The 19,328-nt window shown below is 38.5% G+C and overlaps 1 protein-coding gene across 11 annotated transcripts in view; it reads left to right on the top strand.

Annotated features, from left to right (window-relative positions):
• Positions 1-19,328, top strand: part of tenm2a (teneurin transmembrane protein 2a) — a 719,932-nt gene that overhangs the window by 189,473 nt on the left and 511,131 nt on the right. For all 11 annotated transcript variants that reach the window (XM_061901815.1, XM_061901814.1, XM_061901813.1 and 8 more), the window contains exon 2: positions 5,679-5,980. In XM_061901815.1, the coding sequence (XP_061757799.1) occupies positions 5,764-5,980 (217 nt within the window). In that variant the 5' untranslated portion in view covers positions 5,679-5,763. The remainder of the gene's footprint in view (positions 1-5,678; positions 5,981-19,328) is intronic.

Below are 19,328 nucleotides of genomic sequence, written 5' to 3'. Positions count from 1 at the left end.
ATCAATTTAAAGTGCCCTCTTTGGGGATTGTAATAGAGATCCATCTGGATTCATGAACTTAATTCTAAACATTTCCTCACAAAAAAAGAAATCTATAACATCGATATTTATGGAACATGTCCACAAAAAGATCTAGCTGTCAACACTGAATATTGCATTGTTGCATTTCTTTTCAAAGTTTATGAACTAACATTCATATTTTCTTGAATTATTATTCAATAAATATATTTATAAAGAATTTTTGAATTGTTGCTATTTTTAGAATATTCTTAAAAAAATCTCACGTACCCCTTGGCATACCTTCAAGTACCCCCAGGGGTACGCGTACCCCCATTTGAGAACCACTGTTCTACAAGCTGTCTTCACGTCGGCTTTACCTCCATACAAACTTAATTCTAAACATTTCTTCACAATAAAAGAAATCAATCAATCAATCAATCAATGTTTACTCATATAGCCCTAAATCACTAGTGTTTCAAAGGGCTGCACAAACCACAACACAAACCACCACGACATCCTCGGTAGGCCCACATAAGGGCAAGGAAAACTCACACCCAGTGGGACGTCCGTGACAATGATGACTATGAGAACCTTGGAGAGGATCTATAACATCAATATTTATGGAACATGTCCACAAAAAAATGTAGCTGTCAACACTGATTATTGCATTGTTGTATTTTTTTTTTTCAGTTTATGAACTTACATTCACATTTTCTTGAAGTATTATTCAATAAATATATTTATAAATGATTTTTGACTTGTTGCTATTTTAAAAAAATCTCACGTACCCCTTGGCATACCTTCAAGTACCCCCAGGGGTACGCGTACCCCCATTTGAGAACCACTGTTCTACAAGCTGTCTTCACGTCGGCTTTACCTCCATACAAACTTAATTCTAAACATTTCTTCACAAAAAAAGAAATCAATCAATCAATCAATCAATGTTTACTCATATAGCCCTAAATCACTAGTGTCTCAAAGGGCTGCACAAACCACAACACAAACCACTACCACATCCTCGGTAGGCCCACATAAGGGCAAGGAAAACTCACACCCAGTGGGACGTCGGTGACAATGATGACTATGAGAACCTTGGAGAGGATCTATAACATCAATATTTATGGAACATGTCCACAAAAAAATGTAGCTGTCAACACTGATTATTGCATTGTTGTATTTTATTTTTTTTTTCAGTTTATGAACTTACATTCACATTTTCTTGAATAAATATATTTATAAATGCTTTTTGACTTGTTGCTATTTTTAAAAAAATCTCACGTACCCCTTGGCATACCTTCAAGTACCCCCAGGAGTACGCGTACCCCCATTTGAGAACCACTGGGCTAGAAGACGGTTTAAATTCTCCGCTCACAATTTCCCACAGTTTCATCCCCGCTATAGATAACGTTTGAGCCTTGAATGTGAAATTTAACATGTTATGTAATACGAAGGTCCTGGGTTCGATTCTGCGCTGGGGATCTTTCTGTGTGGGGTTTGCATGTTCTCCCCGTGACTGCGTGGGTTCCCTCCGGGGACTCCGACTTCCTCCCACCTGCAAAGACATGCACCTGGGGATAGGTTGATTGGGAACACTAAATTGGCCCTAGTGTGTGAATTTGAGTGTGAATCTTGTCTATCTATCTGTGTTGGCCCTGCGATGAAGTGGCGACTTGTTCAGAGTGTACGCCGCCTTCCGCCCGAATGCAGCTGAGATAGGCTCCAGAACCCCCCGCAACCCCCGAAAGTAGAAAATGGATGGATGGATTTTTGAATTTCAGGACACCCCTAAGTTCATGTGTAGCATATCTGAGAGAAAACAGACTCTGTATATTTGCAGGTAGAGGCCTTTCTGAGGCCATAAATATAACTTGAATTCTACTGCATTGGATTACACCATGTAGTTTAAGAAAATGACTCATGATGAACAGTTACATCACACTTTCAGAATCAAATGACGCTGTTGCCTTTGCTGCTCTTGCCTGCCCTCATGTTAACACATATACTCTTCAGACTGAGAGTTATGGAAATGTACTGCTCTGCTGTAATGTAGTGGGTGGACCAGACTTCCTGTAACCTCAAGCAAGAGAAAGCAAGCCAGTCTATTTATTACCTTAAATACCCCATGCTGGCAGCTGCTGGGGGCATTGCTGTCAATTACTGCTGGTTGCTGTATTGTTGCACTTTGATCTTTAGCTGCTAATGTACTCTGTAGCTCCGGGCTCTTGCACTTGTATCATACCATATTAGCATCACCAAGTACAATCTGCATCCACAAGTATGCAATTTGAATATAATAAAAGCAGGATGGCTGACGCAATGGAAATGGACAGCTGAAGCAGCATTTTTGATGCTCGATTTTGTTGAAAGTTGTTTTTTTCAAGTTCATGAAACAAATCTGCGTGTGTGCATAGGTGCATCCAATCTGATTTTGTGCATTTGGATGTATGCGTTTCTTAGTGTTTGTGAGGTTGTGTGTGCACTTCTTGGTTTGGTTGTGTTTGATTATCCCTTAAAGTCGCAGAGGGAGGCGGATTCATTCGCACTCTGATAATGAGGGCGAGACTAGCAATGCCCTAAAGTCATTTCTCCCGTTTGTCATTCCTTCCTGTTGCATCTGTCGGCTTTTTGGTCCTGCGCACTTTTTTCCTTTATTCCTTCTCATGTTCTTCTTTCGCTCATTGTTCTTCCTGTGTTCCTTTATTCATGTCCCCTCTTGTCATCATTATTTTCTCTTTTGTATGTCTACATTCATGCAGTGCTGACTGACACCAGCCGAATAGCAGGGATTTTTTGGCTGTTTTATGTCAAAGATTTAAATTCCGATTGAACATTGTACAGAAGTCTTACTAATAGTTGCTTGTCCCTTTAGACCTAAAGCATGGATGTCAAACTCCTTTTCATCGAGGGCCACATGGCAGTTATGGCTGCCATCAGAGGGCCGCTTATAACAGCGAATAATGTATGAATTTGCCTCTGGATTTCATTATTAATTATGTATACACACACATACATATATATATATGCGCCCCCCCCGCGACCCCGAAAGGGAATACGCGGTAGAAAATGGATGGATGGATGGATATATATATATATATATATGTATATATATATATATGCCACGGGCTTCACGGTGGCAGAGGGCTTAGTGCGTCTGCCTCACAATACAAAGTTCCTGCAGTCCTGGGTTCAAATCCAGGCTCGGGATCTTTCTGTGTGGAGTTTGCATGTTCTCCCCGTGAATGCGTGGGTTCCCGCCGGGTACTCCGGCTTCCTCCCACTTCCAAAGACATGCACCTGGGGATAGGTTGATTGGCAACACTAAATTGGCCCTAGTGTGTGAATGTGAGTGTGAATGTTGTCTGTCTATCTGTGTTGGCCCTGCGATGAGGTGGCGACTTGTCCAGGGTGTACCCCGCCTTCCGCCCAATTGTAGCTGAGATAGGCGCCAGCGCCCCCCACAACCACAAAAGGGAATAAGCGGTAGAAAATGGATGGATATATATATATATATATATATATATATATATTTGGTAACTCTTCAGTATGGGGAACATATTCACAATTGATTAGTTGCTTATTCACATGCAAATTAGTAACATATTGGCTCTTAATTAGTCATTAAGTACTTATAAATGCCTTATTCTGCATGGCCTTATTATACAACTAGTAAGCCATAACAAAGAGTCTTCCCTCAATAAACTCCGAATTATTGCTTATTAGTACTAAGTAAGAAAGTTGTTGTATATGATTCTCCTTTTAATACCATTTGATGAATATGGTCTGTTCTCACATGAAAACAATACAAAACTACAATAACTCTACCCCCTAGCCCAGTAGTTCTCTGATGGGGGTACGCGTACCCCTAGGGGTACTTGAAGGTATGCCAAGGGGTACGTGAGATTTTTTTTTTAAATATTCTTAAAAAAGCAACAATTCAAAAATCCTTTATAAATATATTTATTGAATAATACTTTGACAAAATATGTATGTAAGTTCATAAACTGTGAAAATAAATGCAACATTGCAATATTCAGTGTTGACATCTAGATTTTTTGGACATGTTACATAAATATTGTTTATGTTTTAAATATTATTTTTTTTGTAAAGAAATGTTTGGAATTAAATTGATGAATCCAGATGGATCTCTATTACAATCCCCAAAGAGGGCACTTTAAGGTGATGATTACTTCTATGTGTTTTAATCTATCCATCCATTTTCTACCGCTTGTCCCTTTTGGGGTGGCGGGGGGTCGCTGGCACCTATCTCAGCTGCATTCGGGCGGTAGGCGGGGTACACCCTGGACAAGTCGCTACCTCATCGCAGGGCATGTTTGGAAATCTTTATTTATAATTGAACCACTTGTTTATTTTTCAACAAGTTTTCAGTTATTTATTTATTTGTGTCCAACTATTTCAAGCAAGACCGCCACAAAAGAGCAATATTTCGCACTGTTACACAATTGAATTAATCAGAAACTGATGAAATAGTGCTGTATTTCACTTCTTTATCTATTTTTTTCAACAAAAAATGCTTTGCTCTGATTAGGGGGTACTTGAATTAAATAAATGTTCACAGGGGGTACATCACTGAAAAAAGTTTGAGAACCACTGCCCTAGCCCTAACCCTTAAGTCTTTGTTACTTACAATATGTTCCCCTAGTGTCCAAATAACTCAAAATTAAGTCTTTGTTACTTAGAATATGTTCCCCATACTAAAGTGTTACCACATTTTTAAGTGGTCTGTCAAATTTCCAGTAAAAATTTGACATTTACAAAATGTTACTGTAAAGTAGTGGGCGTTTTTTGTATTTCTTACAACATTTTACAGTAAATATAAAAACAGTTACACAGTTTTGTTTTTTGTTTTACGGAAAAAGCTGGCAGCTTAGTTGCCAGAATTTTATGATTGAATTGTTTTTTTTACAACATTATATTGTTAATGGAAAAACAGTACAAGTTCCTTTTTTATTCTGGCAATTTAGCTGCTAGTTTTTCTACCGTAAAAACAAAATGTATCGGTATTCCATTTAGAGTAATACACTGTTAAAAAACACAATTGTACTGTAAAAATACGGCAGCTCAGTCAACAGAATTTTAACGCAATAAACTGGTAGTTTTTTTTCAATTTACAGTCACATGGTGTAAAGAACACAGTAAAATGTATTGCCTTTTTTAATAATTTGATGGGTAGTTTGCTGTAAAATCATAAGTCAAGCAGATATTGAAGTGTTTTTTATTATTTAGACAAAAAAACGTTTGGAAATTGTGATAAAATACTGTAGTATTTGTTGCAATAATGGATATTATTAAAGTTTAAAAGGCATGCAATTTCAAGCAATGCATATATTTTTTTCTGTCAAAATGAAATAAATCAATTACATTTAGTGAGATGATGTCAAGTACTTGATTGACACATATTTCCAGGTGTTTGCTGGCCAGCTAAAATGATGTCGCGGGCCAAATCTGACCCCGGGGCCTTGAGTCTGACACCTCTGACCTACAGGCAGGCATATTTCCACCATGGCATCCCCCATTGATACTCTTACATTGCATATTTTCCTGCTACACTGGAGCTAAGATGTCCCTTCATATTAAAAATAAATAAATACGTATTTTTCTGACCAAGAGAGAATACATTTATTTCATGACAACCCTTTCCCTTTGTTTATATTTTTCAGGTGACTAATAGTGGCGATTACCTCTAGTGAGGCCAACCAGAAGTTTTTCAGTATCTACCCAATACCTGCATCCACACACACTAGCATGGATCTGAAGGACCGAAGGCAACGCTCGATGACCAGCTCCAAGGACTCCCCTTACAACACCTCACCCCTGGATGCAGATGAATGCCGCGTGCCGACCCAGAAGTCTTACAGTTCCAGTGAAACGCTCAAGGCTTTCGAGCACGAGCACAGGCTGCACTACGGCGGCTGTGTGACTGACCTTGTCCACCACGAGGCTGATGAGTACTCAAGACAAGGTGAGTCTGTGGAAAAATGTTTTAAAAGAATTGACAGATTATTCATACTGTGCTAGACACATTCCATGTTCTACCAAATTGTGCAGATCTTTGCCAAGGTCTGTCATCCCAGAATTGTACACCTTTTAGATAACCACTTTATGCATATGCCGACATTCTCATATTCATAATTAACTGATAAATTTGGGAAACTGTTGAAAAAATGTCCCATGTCCCCCAGCTAATTTCAGTCGGTCATTAAGATGAGCATATGTTAATGCAGTATGAACAGGAATGTTTTAACGTAGACACATAGAATCATCTTTCTGCTGTGATTATATGCATCAAGTGTTAATTCAAGGCTAAGGCGAAATATAGAGATATATACTGTGTATCGTGACATGGCCTAAAAATATCGAGATATTAATAAAAGGCCATATCGTCCAGCCCTACTACAAACTATTAAGCGATAAATTGTACAATTTACTAGGTTATGGTTTTAAGATGGTGAAATTTAATTGCTGTAAGTCCAGCCGTCCGTTTCTACCGCTTGTTCCTCTAATGCTTGGAAAAAACCCAGAACCTAATAAATCAGACATTTGATTATTTGTAAGTTGAAATACAAAAAAAAAAATACAGCGTACGGACTGATTCAGTGTAATGATTTTTTTTTTTACGTGAACGAAATTACATTTCCCCATTAATTGGATTTATGCACATCAGCCGATGCACAAGGTGCATGAATTCCAATGGGGAGCACGTTTCGCCAGATAAATGTTAGCTTCCATCAAACATGTGATTTACTCGCTGTAGCAAACCCCAACGAAAAGAAGTCTAGAGACAAACAACAGCAAAAGGGTTTCTTGCAAGGACAGTGCGGCAACCTTTTATAGTAATCATTCAGTGTAACTGTTGCACTTTGCTCGAGAGAACCGAAGTAGTCTGTCATAATGAACATATGTCTCCGCTCTCGAGAAAGTTAGCCGACAGGCCATTGTTAAAAGGCGCGCCTGCTCTTTCAAGCATTTTTTTAAAATATATATTGCATACATAGGCACAAGAAACAAGCTGTATTGATCCCTGACTGGTAAAAGTAGTCAGACTCAATGGGATTGATTGATCCACACGTACATAGCTACACAAAAAAATTATCTAGCAGTATAAAAAAAAATGGTACAGGTTCAAGCCTGTACAACAGCATTCAGAAGGGGGATATTATAAAATAACAGTAATATTGCTTGACGCGGACACAATGTACAGTATGGGGGGAAAAAAAGAGGATTGATTGGCATCATGGATGAAAGACTGAAAGTCAGTGGTGTGTGCTGGACATACTCCACTGCTGCACCGAGCTGACATCGCACCAGGCGATGTCTGGTCGATACCAACGTCCTCACAGTCTATCAGCTCCATCAAAAGACCGGAGCCACAGATGCATCGTGGGAAGTGTGGCCACAGGAGACCAACAGTGTTGTAGCACCATAAGGACTGTGACACCACAGGAAGAGTAGAGCTCAGAAGACAAAGTGAGAAAAGCAGCAGATAAATAGTTTACAAGCAGACACATTCATATTATTACGGCAAATTGGAGATTACGTATTAGTATCATGCTGTTTGTTATTTTGAACAGATTGTATTTTAAGTAGCAAGATGTCAACCGGCATCTGAAACTTCCGTCTTGTATAGATCTTTGTCTGACTTTTTCTTTTCTTTTCACTGCTTAGTTGAATGAAATGCAACGTTGGAGGGGATTTCATTAAGATAATACTCTGTTTTAATGAATATTTGACATATTTAAGATGGGAACATTTATATTTAAGCCAAAGAGTTACTGTACTAAATAATGGATCGACAGATTTGGCTGCGCTGTAAAATTTGATGATTAAATTATAATGATATAGTGCTTCCAGTTGGGTGGGTATGCTGCTCGCCGAATATTTTGTAACCGCTTTTGTACAAAAATAACGTTGTTCAGCATGACTGATTCGAGGTTCTGCTTTCTGTGGTGTGACAATACACTTCACTTACATATATGACATAATCCACAACAGTTACAAGTTTAAACAAAATTGGCACATCCATTACAAAATTGCTGATGCACATTAAATCCACAAATCACATGGATATGTCTTTGTTTTAAGTATTCTGAATGAAGTCCCATGTTTGGTTGTCTCCTGCAGAATAGTTAGATTTACTAAACAGTTAATCTCATACAAAAAAAAAATAATGGTAGCACTTTAGTATGGGGAACATATTCTAACAAATACTTAATTTAGAGTTATTTGGATACTAGGGGAACATACAAGGGTTAAGGTTAGGTTTACTAATAAGCAATAATTCTGAGGTTATTGAGGGAATAATCTTAGTTATTGGCTTACTGGTTGTATAATAAGGACATCCAGAATAAGGCATTAATAAGTACTTAATAATGAATATTTAAGAGCCAATGTGTTACTATTTTGCATGTTAATAAGCAACTAATTATTGGTGAATATATTCCCCATACTAAAGTGTTACCAAAATGATTATTATCGCATCTTTCGGAATATAAGTCGCTCCGGAGTATAAGACGCACGTGCTGAAAATGCATAATACAGAAGGAAAATACATATATAAGTCGCCCTGGAATATAAGTCGCATTTTTGGGGGAAATTTATTTGATAAAACCCAATCGAATCCACTTTATTTATATAGCACATTTAAACAACAAGAACGTTTCCAAAGTGCTGCACAGCCATGTTAAAAACAATATTAAAAAAAAACAATATTATGCTCCACCAATGACTGAATAAAAACAAAAAACAAAAAATATATATATAAAACCAATATAAAAACTATATAAAAATAAATATAATTAAAAACAATTTTAAAGGGTAAAATCAATTAAAACAGTAAAATGGAAATCAAAGTGTATAAAAAACACAGAGGACAACAGAGGACCACACAACTCACGTAGTGTTAAAAGCCAAAGAATAAAAGTGGGTCTTAAGACGAGACTTAAAACACTCCACTGTGGAAGCAGTTTGAACATGGAGGGGCAGAGTGTTCCAGAGCTTAGTGCCGACCACAGAGAAGGCCCTGTCTCCCAACACCAAGAATAGACATTGGAAAGGCAATTTAAAATAAATAAAGAATAGTGAGGTTATTGAGGGAATAATCTTAGTTATTGGCTTACTGGTTGTATAATAAGGACATCCAGAATAAGGCATTAATAAGTACTTAATAATGAATATTTAAGAGCCAATGTGTTACTATTTTGCATGTTAATAAGCAACTAAGTATTGGTGAATATATTCCCCATACTAAAGTGTTACCAAAATAATTATTATCGCATTTTTCGAAATATAAGTCGCTCCGGAGTATAAGACGCACGTGCTGAAAATGCATAATACAGAAGGAAAATACATATATAAGTCGCCCTGGAGTATAAGTCGCATTTTTGGGGGAAATTTATTTGATAAAACCCAATCCAATCCACTTTATTTATATAGCACATTTAAACAACAAGAACGTTTCCAAAGTGCTGCACAGCCATGTTAAAAACAATATTTAAAAAAAACAATATTATGCTCCACCAATGACTGAATAAAAACAAAAAACAAAAAATATATATATAAAACCAATATAAAAACTATATAAAAATAAATATAATTAAAAACAATTTTAAAGGGTAAAATCAATTAAAACAGTAAAATGGAAATCAAAGTGTATAAAAAACACAGAGGACAACAGAGGACCACACATACCGGCATAGCTCGGTTGGTAGAGCGGCCGTGCCAGCAACTTGCGGGTTGCAGGTTCGATTCCCGCTTCCGCCATCCTAGTCACTGCCATTGTGTCCTTGGGCAAGACACTTTACCCACCTGCTCCCAGTGCCACCCCCACTGGTTTAAATGTAACTTAGATATTGGGTTTCACTATGTAAAGCGCTTTGAGTCAATAGAGAAAAGCGCTATATAAATATAATTCACTTCACTTCACTTCACAACTCACGTAGTGTTAAAAGCCAAAGAATAAAAGTGGGTCTTAAGACGAGACTTAAAACACTCCACTGTGGAAGCAGTTTGAACATGGAGGGGCAGAGTGTTCCAGAGCTTAGTGCCGACCACAGAGAAGGCCCTGTCTCCCAACACCAAGAATAGACATTGGAAAGGCAATTTAAAATAAATAAAGAATAGTGAACAACAGGCTGAATAAGTGTACATTATATGACGCATAAATAACCAACTGAGAAGGTGCCTGGTATGTTAACGTAACATATTATGGTAAGCGTCATTCAAATAACTATAACATATAGAACATGCTATACGTTTACTAAACAATATGTCACTCCTAATTGCTAAATCCGATTAAATCTTATATGTCTAGTCTCTTATGTGAATGAGCTAAATAATATTATTTGATGTTTTGCGGTAATGGGTTAATAATTTCACACATAAGTCGCTCCTCAGTATAAGTCGCACCCCCGGCCAAACTATGAAAAAATCTGTGACTTATAGTCCGAAAAATACGGTATGTTCCAGAGTGAATCAAAATCTGTCACCATCAACAAACATATCAACTGTAAAGACAATACGATCATTAGTGTTTGGCCGTTGTTTTTGGCCAGACAATGTACATGTATACCAGGGGTCACCAACCTTTTTGAAACCAAGAGCTACTTCTTGGGTATTGATTAATGCGAAGGGCTATCAGTTTGATACACACTTAAATATATTGGCAGAAATAGCCAATTTGCTCAATTTACCTTTAGTAAATAAATGTATGTGTATAAAAAAATAGGTATTTCTATCTGTTGTTCCGTCGTACCTTTTTTTTCTTTTTACGGAAGGTTTTTTGTAGAGAATAAATGATGAAAAAAACACTTAATTGAACGGTTTAAAAAAAGAGAAAAAAGGAAAAAAAAAAAATTTGAAACATAGTTTATCTTCAATTTCGACTCTTTAAAATTCTAAATTCAACCGAAAAAAAGAAGAGAAAAACTAGCTAAGTTGAATCTTTTGGAAACAATTTAAAAAATAATTTATGGAACATAATTACTAATATTTCCTGAAAAGATTAATTTTAGAACTTTGCTGAAATGTTTTAAATAGGTTAAAATCCAATCTGCATTTTGTTAGAATATATTACAAATTGGACCAAGCTATATTTCTAACAAAGACAAATCATTATTTCTTCTAGATTTTCCAGAACAAAAATGTTAAAAGAAATTCCAAAGACTTTGAGATACGATTTAAATTTGATTCTAAAGATTCTCTAGATGTGCTAGAATAATTGTTTTTGATTTTTAATCATAATAAGTTTGAAGAAATATTTTACAAATATTCTTCGTTGAAAAAACAGAAGCTATAATGAAGAATTAAATCAAAATGCATTTATTATTCTTTACAATAAAAAAAAATAAAAAATTACTTGAACATTGATTTAAATTGGCAGGAAAGAAGAGGAAGGAAATTAATAGGTAAAAAGGTATATGTGTTTAAAAATCCTAAAATCATTTTTAAGGTTGTATTTTTTCTCTACAATTGTCTTTCTGAAAGTTATAAGAAGCAAAGTAAAAACATAAATGAATTTATTTAAACAAATTATATTTGAGTTTTGTCTCTCTTAGAATTAAAAATGTTGACCAGCTTGCTACTAAATAAATACAATTTAAAAAATAGAGGCAGCTCACTGGTAAGTGCTGCTATTTGAGCTATTTTTAGAACAGGCCAGCGGGCTACTCATCTGGTCCTGACGGGCTACTTGGTGCCCACGGGCACTGCGTTGGTGACTCCTGATGTATATCATAATACTAAATAAATAACATATAACATACTTACTGCAAATTTTCCGACGAGGTGGCGACTTGTCCAGGGTGTACGACGCCTTCCGCCCGATTGTAGCTAAGATAGGCACCAGCGCCCCCCTGCAAACCCAAAGGGAATAAGCGGCAGAAATGGATGGACGGATACTTAATGCAAAACATTTGCGCGATGCTTTTATTTAATTTAGTCCAAACATCATAGTGCCCTACAGTAAATTACATCAAACATACTAATGCTTATGATTATCAAGGTACAATTAAATACTGTACATCCCTCGATTGTATCGATTCAAAACAGTGCCAAAATATGCATGCATACAAAACACTCTGTGCGCTTTGTAGCGCAAGTTTTCACTCGCAGTGTGTTTCTCGAAGCATGTGGTGTTCATTTCTTTTGGCACTAAAGAGCGGGAATTGAATACCCAGAAACTCCCCTTCACTTTAAACACCTACAGTTTTCGGGTCAGAAACAATCTGAACTTTTACTGTCAAACTGTGTTTCTTCCTTTGATCAAAAACAACGAAACTACACACATTTGTCACCACTTGGTGATGGCCGCTGTCGGCCAAATTGCAACATTTTAGCTTAAAACCCATATTTTTTCAGAATTCACTCACAGCTAGCTTCTCGAACATTCATGCAGAAAATAATCAAGCATATACTGTATTTGGAAATCAATCTCTGTTTACCTTCCTTTTATTGTTAAGACCTCAGAAGTCATTCTGAACTTAAAAGCTGCTGCCACTCATAATGGTCTCTTGCTAGAAGTGTTTGAAGCACTTCTAGCAAGAGTATTTTTAACAACTGTATTCTAGAAAAAAATATATATTTTTTGCCACATAGACTATATTGCCAAAAGTATTTGGCCACATGCCTTGACTCTAGTGAAGTGAAGTGAATTATATTTTATATAGCGCTTTTCTCTAGTGACTCAAAGCGCTTTACATAGTGAAACCCAATATCTAAGTTACATTTAAACCAGTGTGGGTGGCACTGGGAGCAGGTGGGTAAAGTGTCTTGCCCAAGGACACAACGGCAGTGACTAGGATGGCAGAAGCGGGAATCGAACCTGCAACCCTCAAGTTGCTGGCACGGCCGCTCTACCAACCGAGCTATACCGCCCCTAAATGTAGAGGTGTAACGGCACACAAAAATTTAGGTTCGGTACGTACCTCGGTTTATAGGTCATGGTTCAGTTCATTTTCGATACAGTAAGAAAGTGATAAAATGTAAATTGTTTGGTTATTTATTTACCAAATTTGTAAACAATGGCTTTATCCGTTTAACAGTGAGAACATTATACTAATTCTGCCAACATTAATCAACATTAAACTCCCTCAACGTGTTGCTCGGATTAATTAAAATGACAATTTTTTCTTCTACATATAAAAAGTGCAACATTTAACAGTTTCAAGTCAACTCATCCTGCTTCATTTATTACAGTTTGGGAACTCTGTAGGTGATTTTTATTATGTAAATGTTTCATTTGTATCAACATGTGATAGCAGGGACCCTGCCATTCAAAACTAGGCTGCTACATTACTAATGATTAATGTAACTATAGCTGAAAAAATAGTACAATAGCAATAGGAGAGACTATTCATCCCTGAACACCATGGAGTTCATGTACGCTTTATGACGCACTTACATTATTATATCAACTATCAAAGACAGAAACTCTTCATTTAACATAAAGTCCTTTTTTGCTGCTTCAACACACCTCAATCAACACTGTCCGTAACACACGCACACACCGCAGAATGAGCTAAAGTTACGCTAAAAGCTAATTAGCCTTCACCTTAAGCCAGGAGTGCGAGTGAGCTGAGCTTCAGTTTGTTTCTAGAAGGTCAACGGGCTCATCGTGATGTTAGTAGTAGTTGACTTGGAAGTGTTAAGTATAATTTTGGGAGATTCCGCTGCTCACTTGGTACTAAACACATATCTGCTCGACGCTGAAGCACTGACTACATGGGCTCTGAATACGCACTGCTGATTGGCTGTTACCGCTTTTTAATGTAACCAACCACATGGTTGTGTGGGAGGGACAATGCTGGGTGCTGTGTAGGAGACGGAGGCAGAAAGCAGAGCAGCTTATTAAGACTTTAGCTTAGGCTGCTACTTCCTGTGTACTCATTCGGTACTCCTCCGCACCGAACCGAAAACACTGTACCGAAACGGTTCAATACAATTACACGTACGGTTACACCCCTACTTGACTCACATAGGAACTTGAAGTGACATCACATTTCTAACTCATAGGGTTCAATATGATGTCGGTCCACCTTTTGCAGCTATTATAGCTTCAACTTCTGGGAAGGCTGTCCCCAAATGCGGAGTGTGTACATAGGAATTTTCGACCATTCTTCCATAAGCGCATTGGTGAGGTCACACACTGATGTTGGTCGAGAAGGTCTGTCTCTCAGTCTCCGTTTTAATTCATTCCAAATGTGTTCTATCGGGTTCAGGTCAGGACTATGTGCAGGCCAGTCAAATTCATTCACACCAGACTCTGTCATCCATGTCTTTATGGTCTTTGCTTTCTGCACTGGTGCACAGTTATGTTGGAAGAGGAAGGGGCCCGCTCCAAACTGTTCTCACAAGGTTGGGAGCATGGAATATTCAGAAATGTTTTGGTATCCTGGAGCATTCAAAGTTCCTTTCACTGGAATTAAGGAGCCAAGCCCAACTCCTTAAAAACAACCCCACACCATAATTCCTCCGCTGACCCTTCTCTGTCAGTTTACGTGGCCTACCACTCCGGAGCTGAGTTTCGGTTGTCCCCAAACTGTACCAATTTCTTATAATAAAGCCGACAGTTGACTTTGGAATATTTAAGAAATTTCACGACTGGATTTGTTGCACAGGTGGCATCCTATGACAGTTCCACGCTGGAAATAACTGATCTCCCGAGAGCGGCCCATTATTTCACAAATGTTTGTAGAAACAGTTTCCATGCCTAAGTACTTGATTGTATACACCTGTGGCCGGGCCAATTGATTAGGACACCTGATTCTGATCATTTGGATGGGTGGCCAAATACTTTTGGCAATATAGTGTATGTTGTAGAGACTCTCCAGATCTACCACTGAACAAATTTGATCCACCTGTACAGTCGTTCCATCCAGCGCAGAGTATATATTTGTTTGCAGCAGAACCCAGGACACTAGTGCAAACTTCGAATTCAAAATGAATGCATAAGTTGGTGTGAATTCACACCTCAATGTTTGTGCATGCAAGTGTTGTTTAAGATAAACTGATGCGGCCAGATATTCGGTTTGAGAAATGCACGACGGTCACATGCTTGTTTCTTTACTTACTTAACCTGAGATTAGAATAGATGTAGATCCATGGACCGGGTGTCACGCGAGACCAGCAATCAGGAAACAGTTTATCATTAAAAGAACACGGGAGTCACGGCTGCCCGCCAATTAATTATCCACAAGATACGTTAAGTCAACGCTGTGGACCGTCTCCGTGCTGTGCGGACCGTTACTATTGCAACATCCCAAGTAATGAAGGCTCAGACAGATTCCCGGTTTGTCTGTCTTTTTCTCACAACATGCAACATTCTCGTACAACGGGCTCAATCTCTGCGTTTCGCTCTTTTCTGGCCCATTGAAACAACCTTTCACCTCCACGACACACCTCATCTCCTATCCTTGTCCCAGAAGTCCTACCCTTTCAGTCGAGCTATTGGCTTGAACCCGAAGGCGTCTGTGACGACACTGACTTGACTCGTGCAAAAAAAAATATGTGACATATTTGCTTTTTTACTTCATAAAACATCTTTGGGGATATATAGTACAGGCCAAAAGTTTGGACACACCTTATTCAATGAGTTGCCTTTATTTTCATGACTATTAGATTGTCACTGAAGGCCTCGAAACTAAGAATGAACACATGTGGAATTATGTACTTAAAGACCTACTGAAACCCACTACTACCGACCACGCAGTCTGATAGTTTATACATCAATGATGAAATATTAACATTGCAACACATGCCATTACGGCCTTTTTAGTTTACTAAATTACGATTTTAAATTTCCCGCGGAGTTTCCTGTTGAAAACGTCGCGCAATGATGACGTGACAATGACGCGTGTTTGTGACGTTATTGGTTGGAGGGGACATATTAGCCCAGCACCACTTACGGCTAGAAGTCGTCTTTTTTCATCGCGCAATTACACAGTATTTTGGACATCTGTGTTGCTGAATCTTTTGCAATTTGTTCAATTAATAATGGAGAAGTCAAAGTAGAAAGATGGAGGTGGGAAGCTTTTAGCCTTTAGCCACACAAACACACGGTGTTTCCTTGTTTAAAATTCCCGGAGGTGAAACTTTAGTATGGATCAGAGCGGTCAAGCGAACATGGATCCCGACTACATGTCGACCGGCAGTTTTCGGTAATAAAATTGTGGAAATAAGTCGCCTTTTACCGAAGATCAGCTGCAGCTGCCGTGACTTCTCTCAGAGACTATGGCGTCAAAACCCCCTTATGGCCACACCCCTCCGACTTTAAGGTACTATTTAACTCACTAAAACACTAGCAACACAATAGAAAGATAAGGGATTTTCTAGAACTATCCTAGAAAATGTGCCTAATAACATCTGAATCGCTCTCACTGCAATCGCCTTTTATTTTTTTAACTTTTTTTTTTTTTTTCTTTTTTTTCTAGTCCTTCACTCTAAATTACCTCATCCACAAATCTTTCAACCTCGCTCAAATTAATGGGGAAATTCTCACTTTCTCGGTCCGAATAGCTCTATCTGCTGCTTGCTGTAATTGTAAACAATGTGAGGGTGTGAAGAGCCCTACAACCAGTGACGTCATGCGCACATCGCCTGCTATTTCCGGTAGCGACCTAAAGTTGCGAACTTTATCGTTGATGTTCTCTACTAAGTCCTTTCATCAAAAATATGGCAATATCGCAAAATGATCAAGTATGACACATAGAATGAACCTGCTATCCCCGTTTAAATAAGAAAATTTCATTTCAGTAGGCCTTTAACAAAAACATGTAAAGTAACTGAGATCATCTTTTATATTTCTAGTTTCTTCAAAATAGCCTTCCTTTGCTTTGATTATTGTTACACACTCTTGGCATTCTCTAGATGAGCTTCAAGAGGTAGTCACCTCAAAAGGTTTTCACTTCTCAGGTGTCATAGTTTTGATGCCTTCAATGACTATCTACAATGTAAATGGTCATGAAAACACAGAAAACACATAGAAATGAGAAGGTGTGTCTAAACTTTTGTCAGAACAAGGATTATTTCTCAATTTGCTGCAGGGATTGTTCTCCCGTGATGCAAACGGACTAGACCGGCTTGAAAGTAAAAACATGATTTAATCTTGACTCCTCAAAAAAGGGGTACAACCAAAAGACGCTCACAAGGCGAAGGCACAAATTTGGCGCAGGGAACAAAACTAACACTTTAACTTAAACTATGAACATAAAAAAACCAACACCTACTGTGGCTTGAAAAGAGCAGCATGAACTTTGGCTTGAAAAACTAGCAATGTCACCAGACCGACTGACAGACAAAGACATATTTAAATACTGCCTCTGATTAGTGCTTGGGAAGCAGGCGAGCACTAATCAGAGGCAGGTGAACACAATGAGTAACCATGGTGACAAAACAAACAAGAAGGTGCAAACAGGAACTAATGGAGTCTTAAACAGAAAATAACATAAAACATGATCCCAATCACAGATCATGACAACTTTTGGTCTGTACTGTACTGTATATTGTTTTAAAAAATAGAAAATTCTGGAAGCATGTCACTTTTTTATCCATCCATCCGTCCATCATCTTCCGCTCATCCGAGGTCGGGTCGCGGAGGCAGCAGCCTAAGCAGGGAAGCCCAGACTTCCCTCTCCCCAGCCACTTCGTCTAGCTCCTCCCGGGGGATCCCGAGGCGTTCCCAGGCCAGCCAGGAGACATAGTCTTCCCAAAGTGTCCTGGGTCTTCCCCGTGGCATCTTACCAGTTGGACGTGCCTTAAACACCTCCCTAGGGAGGCGTTCGGGTGGCATCCTGCTCAGATGCCCGAGCCACCTCATCTGGCTCCTCTCGATGTGGAGGAGCAGCGGCTTTACTTTGAGCTCCTCCTGGATGGCAGAGCTTCTCACCCTATCTCTAAGGGAGAGCCCCGCCACTTGGCGGAGGAAACTCAATTTGGCTGCTTGTACCCGTGATCTTATCCTTTCGGTCATGACCCAAAGCTCATGACCATAGGTGAGGATGGGAACGTAGATCGACCCGTAAATTGAGAGCTTTGCCTTCCGGCTCAGCTCCCTCTTCACCACAACGGATCGATACAACGTCCGCATTACTGAAGACGCCGCACCGAACCGCCTGTCGATCTCACGATCCACTCTTCCCTCACTCGTGAACAAGACTCCTAGGTACTTGAACTCCTCCACTTGGGGCAGGGTCTCCTCCCCAACCCGGAGATGGCATTCCACCCTTTTATAGAACATGTTTTTTTATATATATATATATATATATATTTATGAAGATAAATGTGTTTATGGCTGTTCCCAATCATCAGGTTATTGTTATTCTCACGGCATTTAACCAATCAGATGTCTTAGAAAACGTTTTGCCTCTAATCCGAGTAGTTTTCATCAGTTCATGCTCATAAATTTATTAGCTTGGACAGATTTTGACTGAGTGCTCGGTGCCAAGGTCCAAACTATTTTCTCTCTAACTTGAGGAGGAGCGCATGCATTGTTCTTCAGTGGTGTAAAAAGAATAATGTGTCCACGGGCAAACGTTAACCATAGAATTGAATTGTTCATACAACGTATTGAATGGTCATACACTAAATCGAATCGCAGCCAATGGTCCTGTTGTATAAATGAATCGTTTTTGTATCGCTTCGTAAATCCTATATTTCAATGCGAATCGAATTATCCATCACAAAAATGTACCTTGCGAGTGCATGCCCCGGCTTGCTATTTACAGTCCGCCCAGACAACTGATGATGAAAGGGAGAACAACACAGCTGTGTGCTATTAAAAATAAATGGTGATGAGATTAGATACAATACATCCCCTCTTCCTCTTCCCAATGGCATTTGGTGCCTTTGCCAGCTGCTGACAGTCCAAAGCATCACGGAAGTTCAGATGCAAGGCACTGAACTGGCAGTGCAAAGTCTTCTCCAAAGTTCAACACACTCCCACACTTGGGGACTGTATTTCTGTATTTTATTTGTTTTATGTTTACAAACTGTACACAAGGCCCACTTCATTTTCACCAATCTGTACCTTGAAATGCATGTTCTTTTTTCTTCAAAAAAATGCATAACCACGTTAAAAAATGCATAACCAGGATGTCATCACTGCATCCCTTACATAGAATAGAGAATACAATAGAATAGACTTTATTGTCATTATATTTGCATATAACGAGATTAAAGACTCCAACTTAAGGTGCGGTTGTGGGAATAAATATGGGGTAAAATAAATAACACAATTGAACTAACAATTAAAATAGACTACTATCCAATAAAAATAACAAGCAATCCTGTACAATATACAAAACACTGTAGAAATACAA

The sequence above is a fragment of the Nerophis ophidion genome, linkage group LG05, assembly GCF_033978795.1.
Source record: "Nerophis ophidion isolate RoL-2023_Sa linkage group LG05, RoL_Noph_v1.0, whole genome shotgun sequence".
NCBI lineage: Eukaryota > Metazoa > Chordata > Actinopteri > Syngnathiformes > Syngnathidae > Nerophis > Nerophis ophidion.
Note: the sequence above shows the minus strand (reverse complement) of the source record. Positions and strands in the feature narration are given on the sequence as shown.